The 12011-nt window shown below is 35.8% G+C and overlaps 1 protein-coding gene across 1 annotated transcript; it reads left to right on the forward strand.

Annotated features, from left to right (window-relative positions):
- The first annotated feature begins 2182 nt into the window (after window positions 1–2182).
- Window positions 2183–3256, forward strand: LOC116301378 (uncharacterized). The gene is made up of 3 exons (XM_031710424.2): window positions 2183–2474; window positions 2679–2930; window positions 3035–3256. Exons 1-3 carry the CDS (start codon window positions 2227–2229, stop codon window positions 3189–3191), a joined length of 657 nt encoding a protein of 218 aa, XP_031566284.2. The 5' UTR covers window positions 2183–2226; the 3' UTR covers window positions 3192–3256.
- The last annotated feature ends 8755 nt before the right edge of the window (window positions 3257–12011 follow it).

The raw sequence follows: 12011 nt of genomic DNA on the forward strand, positions 1-12011 counted from the left end.
GGCTTTATTTGTAGCTCGTGTTTATCATTATTTTCAAAAAATATTAAGCATGCCATGTATCCATGGAAAAGTTAAGTACAAATTGTATAATGCAACGTTAATGAACTGTTATGAAGCATCACATCCCGAAGTACAACGATACTGCGCCTACTGAATATGTTTTCTCAAGCGCAAACTTGACAGTTAATTACTTTTAAGTCGATTCGACTTGTTTCCTCGCATATCTTGTCTTTAGTTTTGTTTTGTTTAGCTCTTTAAGGGTAATTTTTCGATATAATTATTAGATGCAGCTTGTTCCCTCATCTGTCTTGTTACAATTCCGAGATTTCGCGTTATTAACTTAATAATTTGTAAGAGACTGTGCAATGATGACTGACAAAGATTTTCAGGGATATGCACCATATTACATAAACTGGAACACAAATATATCATAACCTCCAAGATAGCGTTTTAAATAGCAGCAACAACCGCAAGCCTTCGGGGACAGAACAGAACAGTGGAGTAGAGAACGTAGTTAGCCAAATGGACTTGTTAGGCAGTAGACTGTGGTTTAAAGACTTTGTATAAGTCTGCGTCTACGATTCGTTAAGAAACCGCATGTGGCTACCACGATTGGAAGGAAAGCTCTCTTTTGTCTAAAAACGCTTGAAATAGATTTATAAATCTTGAGTGCACCGATACTGTGCTCGATTCGAACCCTTAATCGTCGAAGCTCGCGATTGGCTTGGCGTATCCTGCGACGACGCGCCAATCTGCGGGGTGTAACCAAGGGGACCCTTGCGGCATAACCTCCATCTGCCAACAGTCTTGCTGCCCTAGGGAGCTGTCGCGGTCCGTTAAAACCGATCCTTGGAAGTAGATGATAACTTCTTGCGTCATTTAAATGACCGGGGTATCTAAGACAACAAAAACAAGGCTTTCGTATTACTGAGAGACATTGGAAGAGAGTGGGAAGAGAATTTAACTATGAATGCTATTGTCTGTGAACACAAAAGCTCACTCTAACAGTATATTAAGATAATCATAGATAATTGCGATATTTACTATGAAAGAAATAACTTACCCTGATACAAGCATAACAATTAACCCGTCAGTGTCAACGACTAGTTGGGTGGACATGAAATGGCACTTCTTGTCTCCGCGATAAAACTCGGCCTGAAGCTGTCCCGTTGGTCTTCGTACTCGGTGAATAGTAGCATCAATGCAACCAACCGCATTTGCAAAGGTCGGCCAATCACCTAAGAATGTTGACCACTTGACTAGACTATGCCATCGGATATATCTACGGCAACGAACAAAAATGATTGGCACAATGTGATAAATTTCTTCGGCAACGGTACTTTTGCTAAGCTCAAACAGTAGAGCCAAAAACGCGTAGTTGGGATATGAACGAAGCCAAAGAACTACAATTAGCACTCGATTTCTTGTATCCAAGAGGCACTGCCGTTTTCGATTAGTTGTTGGTGGTCGGGGCAAGAGACGAGGCTGTTGAACATCTTCAGCAATCAATTGAACCAGAGTGTCCAAAGATTGAGGGGTTTCTCCAGTGATGTACCAAAATGAAGGAGGGTCAGCTTCTAGAAGTGTCCAAACGTCTCGACCGTTATTCTTTGAAAATATCAAACCCGGGAAAAGTCGTGCAATAAGAGGGTCTTCTAATAGCTCCAAGATGTTGAACAGGCTTGTTATTATCACAAGAGGATTGCAAATAAAGGTAGGAAAAGGTGGAGGTGATATGATATCATCAAACACCAATTGCAAGAATTGCAGGATGTGAACAAGAACCGTTATCGTCAGATATGCAAATAAAGGAAACGGTGGAGGAACCATAATTACTTTAGGGTGATCTTAGTCTTCACGGTCAGGAAATGTTGGATGCATGTCAAATTTTGCACGAATTTAAATATTTAAACTAATAATAAAATTCAAAGTGCAGTCATGGGGAACTCAAATGTAATGACAGCTGCAGTTTGCACAACTAAATTTGATCGACGTCAAAGAATTATAGCAGGCTTCGAATTCTCTTTCGTAACCTTTATAATTTTCAAATTTCAGGTTTCAAATACACGTTATAAAACTCGTTTCATTATGATGAACTTTAATTAATTCTGCTAATTAACGCTGAGTCGTGAAAAATACAATATTCACGTGCCTTGTGTACACATAATGCTCAGGTGTCCATGTGCATGTTTTGTACAACTGTTTTTATAAGCATTTAGCATTGAGATGTCTCAACCACTTCTAAAGTGTTCGCGTCTACGAGCCACTCCCGTAGAAGATATGTTGATAACAAAAGGAATGGAGCTTTACAAAAGAGATTTCAAAGCTGTTGTGTTGTTCCTCCAAAGAAATGGAGAAGTTATGGGTAAGGATCTAAAGGAATTTTACTCTGAAGCGGGCAAGGCAGGAGATTCTGGTTTCAAAAAGGCCACGGAAAGAGTTCGAAAAAGAGCTACAAAATTGCTGTTGAAAAGGTAAACATCAAGATAAAGACTATAATACTTTATACAAATGAAGAAAGGTTTCGAATTTTTGTGCTGAGATTTTTGCTACTCTTACTGTTACTATACCTACGACATCATCAAACATAAAGTTTAGCTAATAGTTTGTGTAGTTAAATAATATATTATTTTTTCTTCCTTTTTCTTCGTTTCAATCAATCCGCACCTTTAATCTAGTCAACCGAATCAGTCTAATAACGTGAGCACGAATATAGAGGAAGAATTTGACAGAAGCCAAGCAGATGACGACCTTGAATCTTCCGCGGAAGAGAACGAGAACACAGCTTCTCTTCGTCTTGATATTGACAGCAACGATATGAGATTCTCTGTTGATGCACAAGGTGGTACGGATGGCTTGGCAACACGTACTGATGTCCTAGATAAAATAATGCAGCCAGACGAAAAGACTGGGTCCAGAAAACGGAAGAGGTATAGTAAAAAATGTAATAATGTAATTAATCAGTTGAATTTTAAAATTAATATATAGCAAAACGTTCTGTCGACAAAGGTATAATTTTCTATTTTTGTTCTAGAACTCGAAAGAGCAACAACAAGGAGAAGCTTTCAGGGGTTTTGGAGTCACTGCCGGGATTGATTGCTGCAGCAACTGAGGCTGCCGTACAGCATTCCAAGGCCATTAAAAAATGGGCAGATACCATTGCTGATTCCAGCTCAAGCTCTAATGAATAAAATAACAAAAATACAGACAGCTCAGTGAACGTTAGTGTATTTAACTACCAGTAAGTTAACCGAGGTCCTGGGTTTTAGTTTATTTTGTTCATTATAACTTGGCGAGTTTACCCGCACATGCGGATTAAATATAAAATATTGTTAATGTTCATTCTTAAATCTTCATTGCCAGTATAGCTTTCTTGTTAGCTTTTACGTCCATGCTTACACTTCAAATGATATAAAGTCAACTTTTTACTGAATACTCTATGCTCTTCAATGAATCTGGACGATAAATAAAATTGACGCCGCTATCGTTATCATATCATATGCGAAAGAGCTATATATATATATATATATATATATATATATATATCTAGCTACGCAGTAGGCTACTGAGTAAAATGAGCAGACCTAGTGTGCTTGGTGCTGATAACAAATGTACTTGTCTTCATAAAATATGTTATGTTTATACTTGTGGCTAAAAAAATATTTGTTAAAAGGAAAAATAAATGTTATTTATGCCAACACATGAGAGAAGATATTTTTTCTCCAGATCCATCCCGAAATAGTTAGTCCAAAAAGCAAAATTTTATTCCCCAGACCTTTAGATTATCCCTTTTTATCTCTGTTTTAAAAACGACCAACAAACAGAGAATTTAAGGTGCTATAATTTGGAACTTTTAAAGTTGGTATTATCGTCTGGTACTATTAGTGCCAAAACCGCGTTTGTACCGGTAAATCGGAAAACTCTAATGCATTTTGTTTATGCAACTTAAAAAATGCTAATGCATGGTAAATAGGATTATTCAAAGCATGTCTCTTTCTTTTTTTATTAGTTTGCAGAGAAGCAATTATTGATTTTACGAACATTGCATCTTACCAGCTGAGCGGTGAATTTTGTTTCAGCCAATCACGGCACATTTAGCTGTTTTACCGCCGGCCTTCATTCCCAGGCTACTATAACCCAACTTTTGCGGCATGTTTTTCGGTTTTCGTTTGACTAAAATATAATATACATGCCTAAAAGAAACGAAATATGAAAAGAAAGAATAAAAATAATTTCACTTTACCGCCATGTTTACTTCATTCTTTCGAGCTCAAAAAAAAAAAAAAAAAAAAAAAAAAAAAAAGCTTATGGTCGGTCATTTTGTCCACTCATGCTTTGCGCGCATCGTACATCGCTCAGCTGGTTATTATAAAACAGAATTATTGTCGAGATAAATTTACATTTCTGGGCGTCCATATTATTCTTTTATGAGTTTGACTATTATGGTGCATTGTGGTTTAGCTTGGGTACGAAAAACACCATCCAAGGCATGATACGCATGCTCGTACCGAAGCTATAAGTGAAAAGTATTACCGCTGTAGTGGTCAGCTATAGCTTTATTATCCATCGAATTATTAAACATAGCACCTATTGATGGTTTTCAATCATTCCCAAGAGAATTAGATAACAAAAGACACGGCGGACATATTGGAGGATATAACAAAAGAATTCATTGACAATTCTTTTGTTAAGTTCCTCCAACATGGCCGCCATGAAAACCATCAATTGTATAATTTACACTGTATTATTGTATTCAGAACAAGCTATTCTATAGAGCTTTTAAGCTAGTGACGTCAATCGTATGGAATTCAAAGAAACGACTTATGGGCCCAAAATGATAAGAACTTCTAGAAACATATTTTTTTCTTCACGACAAGATCATTTTCTAAAGTTCTTATTATGTTAGGTCGAGGAGTTTATCTATCTTTGCTTCATTTTAGCGGTTCTTAAAGAGCAGTTGGACCCGAAAATACGTCACAACTTGAAAAATCTTTAGCTTGTATTCTCACCTATTCCAGTTTCGTGATATCCTTAACAAAACATAGGCCAAGAAGGCTAGTTAAAATTAAATTAAAATAAGGTTTTAAAAATGATTGCAGTAAACTGTATATTTACGTTAAAAGAAAGTTGTACACGATAATAGGCATGTCATGTTTCTTGATCAAATTCACATTTTTTCCGGTCAGAAGAATGCGAAATATACATGAACCACGTGAGTGTTATCTATTTTCTTGCCGTGGTGTTTGCCGTTCGAGTCCAAGGCAATTTGACACAGCGTCACTGACGAATTTGGTAAGAGCCGCCATATTGACTTTTTAATTGCTACGAGTGATGCAAAGGTTTGGTGTTTCTGACAGTACATGTAAAACTAAATTTCAAATAAATAATCACGACAAAATGATTTAGGTTTATTCTCTATTTATTCTTCAAAAAAAGGTTATATCATCAAAGCTAAGACCGAAGGGGAGCATGGGAAGACAAACAATTATGCTAATTTCATGCGTATTGCAGTTTTCCCTTCCTGTGCACATTTTATGCATCATGGCTTTGGCATGTTGTTAATCTAGGTCGATCAACTTTGCTCTACTGTGCATTTTTACATGTCTATATGCAAAATATAATAAACATTTCCGAATACCCAAAATCCTTTTCGGTCTTAGCTTCAATGATATGACCTCGAACTCGACTACGTTTTTACAATTAGGTGTATATTCAGGTCATGATAAAAGCTGACATAAACGACTTACGTAAAAAAACACCTTCTGCCGACAAAAGTCGAAAACGTCAAGAAAGAACGTCAAACTGATGTGACCTCAAAGTATGTATGGATAGATACCATTATTTATTTCTGATTAACAGGGCAATCAACATGGTTTCAGGATCGACTTCTCTTTATAATAAATGTTTTTAAAGAATTGCAATGCCATTTTGGTTGAAATTTTTAACTAAAGTTTTGTCATGAGTCTTTTTGCAACATCTACAAACTAACTACAAAATATTAATGTTCAAGTCAACCAAGATGGCGGCTAGGACCTCACATACACAAGGACAAATGAAATGGCCGCCATTTTGGTTGACATAACAAAAGAAACCAAGACCAAATCTTTTGTTCAAGTCAACCAACATAGCAGCTATGACGTCACGTAAACAAGGACAAATGAAATGGCCGCCATTTTGGTTGACTTTCCTTTCTGGGTAACTATTAGTCTTTTTCTATTCAACACATCGTAATATTAGTTTCCCAATAAAGCTGTTTAAAAAAATCATCTCGTGTTCAGGTCATCCAACATGGCGGCTATGAAGTAAGCAAGTATGGCGGCTATGAAGTGGACATAAAGTAAGCAAGATGAAATAGATTCAATGCTAGATTTAGTGCATATTTCAGTTAAGGCTTTATTTTGTGAGATTTCGTTTCAGGAAAAAGACTAGGAAACAAATCAGTGGAAGAAGATTTTTCGATAACCATGTAAATCCGTTATTACCATTTCAAACCGTTTTTCCCGGTACGCTAGCGTACGTATCACAGCTAAAAGCCACAGATGTTGAAGAGACATTTGAAAAAGGTTTCAATTGTGTAAGGATCTTATACGTGATTTTGAGCATTATTCTTATTCATACGTGGTCAATAATTCTTCTTATTCTTAACTTCAGACGAGCTAATCTTCTAAAAGTCCTCGTTAATATATAACGAGTGTTCTTCCTTACGGAAAATTGTCGTATTCCCCAGACTAAACGACGTCAAGGAAGTCTTTAACTTTTCCATCGGCTACTTAATATCCAATACAGTCATCCATGGATTTCTAACTAACTAGTTTTTTATCATTGTTAAAGAGACTTTTAAAAAATTGATTACTTTCTTTACGAGCATTTCAAAAGCTTCACTTGAAAAAATTGAAATACAGATCTTTTTTTCCCTAAACAGAATATTATAATTACTAAGATGATGATCACTTGAGTCAATCGGTCTCTGCGGACACTTAAAAAACGTTCTTCCAAAGCACGTCTGATACAAAGACATTTTTCGAATTAGTAGAGTGCTACCTACGCCTTAAACGAAAATCTTCCAAAATTCAATTGGATTGAAACTTTACTGGAATAATCTTTAGGGTTCTAATAAACACTTCTAAACGTTTTTCTTGATATTTCTTTAGGAAGTATTATATTTTTACGAATTTGTAATGGCGTCAGTGACGTCATTTACATCATCAACACTAGTTAACATTCAGTATCTGTTTCTCTGTATTTTATGATCAAAATATTCGCTAGGCAGACTCATTATCGAATCAAAGAGTCCAAAAATATAATAATCCTAATCAAAAGTAATGTACGTTAAGTCCGCTAGTCGACCTTTGGGCTTTGATAGAAATAAAAAAAATAAAACTGTTTACAAAGAAATTAGGCATGGAGTAACGGGTTAGTGTCGAGTAGATGACGTCAAAAGGCTCCGTTAAAAATTCGTAAAAAAATAATACCACAAATTGGAATATCATAAAGAATCTTTAACCAGTGATTTTTCGTAGACCCTTAAACTAATTATTCCAGTGATGTTTCAGATTTCTGGCGATTTTCATCCAAGTAGCACTTTAGAGGTACCTTATCGAACATTACCGATATCCATGCCTTTTTGATGGCAATGCTAGATATTTATCATTTACCATTTGTCATGTATGAAATCAGTTCGGATTTCCTCTAAGTTTTTGAAGCATGACGTCCCGGTTCACAGTTAATCTTGTTAGAAATTTCAAAAATAAAACTAATGAGATCTGTTAGATGTGAAATTTAAAGCTGTAAGGGATTAATTATAACATTTCACAAGCTAAACAACTTTTAGCGACGACTTAAGTTTGCGTGACATTTGTTTGAAATAATGAAGTAGATGAAGAATTTCTGTATTTTTTCATCTCTTGAACAATTTTTTTTTTTTTTTTTTTTTTTTGAGTTTATTTTAGCCCAGAACCTCTTTACCAAAATTAATTAAATATTTCTATATTCCCGTTTGGTATTCGATAGATTAGTAAATATTTCTTGCTTGGCGAGAGTTTAAGTAAAAAGGTATATCGAACCTTTATCAAATCGCTTATTCTATACAGCTTTATCAAGTGAAAGTTAAATGGAAGACAAGAATAGACAATGGAAAATGCAGTCCATCTACAAAGGGATGAGAAGCTAGTGACTAAAATACAAACTAAATGTAGAGTCATTGACAGCTCTTAAGAGTAAAGGGACTTCTAGTCTGCAAGCTCAAAGGTGGTCTAAGAATAAACTCGAAATAATATTATTCCAAAACTGACAGAACCTGAGAAGAATAATTACCATAGCTGGAAAGAGTACGTTAGAATTGTTAAAACTGTTGAGATTGAAACTATAACGTTCAAAAATCGGGAAGATATAAATTTTCAAAAATTAGCTGAATTTTATGGAAAACATTTGCTTGAGCTATCTCTTTAACTAAGGTTTTCTTGCAAAATTCACACTTTTCAAAAATAATATAATTGCGAGTTTTGAACTTATTTTCTTTCAGCTTCACAGCCTACTAATGTGAACATGTTCAGGTATTGTCATATTTTTTCTGTTTTACTACTTTAAAAGTGCCTCATAAAAGCTCATTCAAATCATGTGAAATAAGCAGCGGCCAAGTTCAACAAAGGAAATTATTTTCATTCAATTTCTCATTTTCTTCTCTCTTCGATTCTTCTGGTTTAGTGACTCGAAGAATACACGAAAACTCAAAAAAAATTTTTTTTAATATAGATAATCCACACCTTTTTTTGCTTTATGTTAGTGAAAGTTAGAGGACACACGCAAATTACAGCTTTGCAATCGCCATCAAGGCGGCCATTTTGCAGTCCTTTTGTATTTTTTCGACTTTTATATCCTATCACAATGAAATTCCAGCAATTCTGCTGTTGATAAATTTTCTCGTATATTCAAACCGTAATTTTTCCCGTTCCTAGCTATCTTACATGAGTTTAAGTAGACTTTGTTTTAAATTAACTTAAAATGATTAACTTCACAATTGTTTTTGGTTGCTTTTTCGGTCAGTTATACTAGTATAACGACCAAACAAATCTCCATTTTATTTTCAGTAAGCTTTCTCTCATCCTCGTACTTCACAAATTCACATTTTATCAGCTTATTTTCCCGAAAATTTATTATTAAAAATCTAGTAGGTATATATATTTTTTGTAATTAAAGATGTCGATATCGAAGTGCCAAAGGTATTTCCTTCTTAAATTAGATATTTACTAAGAACCTCGCGGGGGAAAAACGTTTTTTTGCGGAACTTTCTTAAATGTTGACTGGAATAGTATTTGTATTTAACTAAGGTTACTTTGCTAATGAGCTATGTTTTCGAAAATATGATGTGTTATCGAACGTAATCAAAAAGGATAGAAACGCTTGAAATTCTTGAAGCGAACAACTCTCGCAGATGGTTTTTGCAGGAAATCTAATGATCAAATCTCAGAAATTTCATTCGCTAAGAATATCTACTTCAAATCTGTATGGAATAGCTTCATTACTGAGCTTTATCAGTTTCACTTTTTATTTAATGAAAAGAATGCATTGCTAAACAATTGCTGAAATAATATCAAACCATTTAGGCAAGTTTGTTTATTTTTCTTAAAGAATTTTTCGCGCAAAATAAGCACAGTTTCCACCCGCAAAGGCTTTTAAATAAACCACTTAAGGCTACCTTACGTTGACCGCCCTCTTCATCAGAATACTAAGCATATTTGATATTAGAAATATCTCATTCTTCCGATGCCCTAAAAGTTGATAATTATCAATTTGAGTAAGTGTTGTGGTTATTTCGTTGCAAGTAGTGAGTAAAAAGGGAGAGATCTGTTGAATATTGAAAAAGAATTTGTACAACATATTAAGCTAAAATAATCCTGCAATTTGCAACCACGAGAGAAGACACGTCATCAATATCAGGTAAGCTAAGCTTGAAATTCTTATAGATATTTTGGCAATTGATGTTTTGGGATCGGAATAGATGTTATTTATAAAAATCCCATCTTGAAAAAAATGCTGTTACTAGTTTTGAGAAACTGAAGAATTTGGATTTTTGTTGTTGAAAAAACTGCTTTTATTCATTTACTTATATTTTTTCGGTTCGTTCACTCAAACAACTCATCAACTGACATGCAACACATCATCAAACAAACCAAAAATTAAACATCACCCAACAACCAACAACAATTAACCAACAAACAACCAACAACCCAACAACCCACCAACCCACAAATCCATCCAATCCACCAACCCAATAGCCCCAAGAACCCACCAACCCACCAACCCACCAACCCACCAACCCACCAACCCACCAACCCACCAACCCACCAACCCACCAACCCACCAACCCACCAACCCACCAACCCACCAACCCACCAACCCGCCAACCCACCAACCCACCAACCCACCAACCACCAACCCACCAACCCCCAACCCACCAACCCACCAACCCACCAACCCACCACCCCCCAACCCACCAACCCACCAACCCACCAACCCACCAACCCACAAATCCATCCAATCCACCAACCCAACAGCCCAACAACCCAATAGCCCAACAACCCAATAGCCCAACAACCCAATAGCCCAACAACCCAATAGCCCAACAACCCAATAGCCCAACAACCCAATAGCCCAACAACCCAATAGCCCAACAACCCAATAGCCCAACAACCCAATAGACCAACAACCCAATAGCCCAACAACCCAATAGCCCAACAACCCAATAGCCCAACAACCCAATAGCCCAACAACCCAATAGCCCAACAACCCAACGATCCAACAGCCCAACAGCCCAACAACCCACCAACCCACAAATCCATCCAATCCGCCAACCCACCAACCCACCAACCCACAAATTCATCCAATCCACCAACCCACCAACCCACCAATCCACAAATCCATCCAATCCACCAACCCAATAACCCAACAACCTAATAACCGAACAAACTACAAATCCATCCAATCCACCAATCAGCCAAACAATGAACCAGCCTGAGCAAGCTATTCAACTACTCCCAGCTAAAACATAAACCCATACAGCTTTACTCATTCCTATTACTTCACTACGTTCACACTAGCTAATTCGTACGAACACCAAAACAACAACAAAAGCAAAACATGTAAAAATTGAAAGTGAAATTATTTTACTCTTTTCAACTCAACCACATAACGATTTGTATTATACATTGAGTATATGTTTCCCCGTCGTATTGATACTTTTATTGCTAAAGCTTTGTACTGTATATTTTTTGCTGAGAATTTCAAATCCTTGCCATCTGGTCTTCAAAAGATTAATGAAGAGCACATTAAACATGGCGTCTTCGTTGACCTGTACTTGTCAGGTAGTTCAATTGGATATTTTCTAAGATGTTGTCATTTAAACGACCTCAATCGGTTCTGGTGAGCTTGAGGCTCATTTTAAACGCATCATTCACAACGAACGCGGGAGAGGATTACATCAAAAAAATTCAAGCAAAACAAAACCCCCTCAGTTCTATGAATTCTTATTCCTCTAGTCATTATCGATCCAATTAGCGTGGAAAAAAGCTTTCTAAATCAACTTTATCATTCGAAGAGGAAAGAAGAAAAGCCATATGGCTATGAAAATGTCGGATGCTCATTTTCGTTCGTAGATTATTTACTGACAGTTCCTTTTAGTTGCCAATTATTTCAAAACTATATACAGATAAACAATTCAACACAAGCCCTTGTGAATACATATATACATAAATCACGATATATATATATAACCCCTCTGGCAAAATTAATAAAATCAATGAATATTTTTTGAACAAATCTTTCAAGGACTGTCTCTACTTTATTAAATATTACAATTCTAATCTGGACGTTCTCTTGATTTCTGCAGCATGCAAATGGCTTTCCGATGGCATTTATAGAATTTCGATTTTATTCTCAAATATTTTTAGCTCTAAATAAAGCTTTTATAAAAGAATATAATCCCTGTAACTATTGAAATAACATGTTAATTGACA

The sequence above is a fragment of the Actinia tenebrosa genome, unplaced genomic scaffold (assembly GCF_029948245.1).
Source record: "Actinia tenebrosa isolate PJP-AT-01 unplaced genomic scaffold, QUT_ActTen_1.0 PGA_scaffold16__25_contigs__length_10494907, whole genome shotgun sequence".
In the NCBI taxonomy this organism is placed as follows: domain Eukaryota; kingdom Metazoa; phylum Cnidaria; class Anthozoa; order Actiniaria; family Actiniidae; genus Actinia; species Actinia tenebrosa.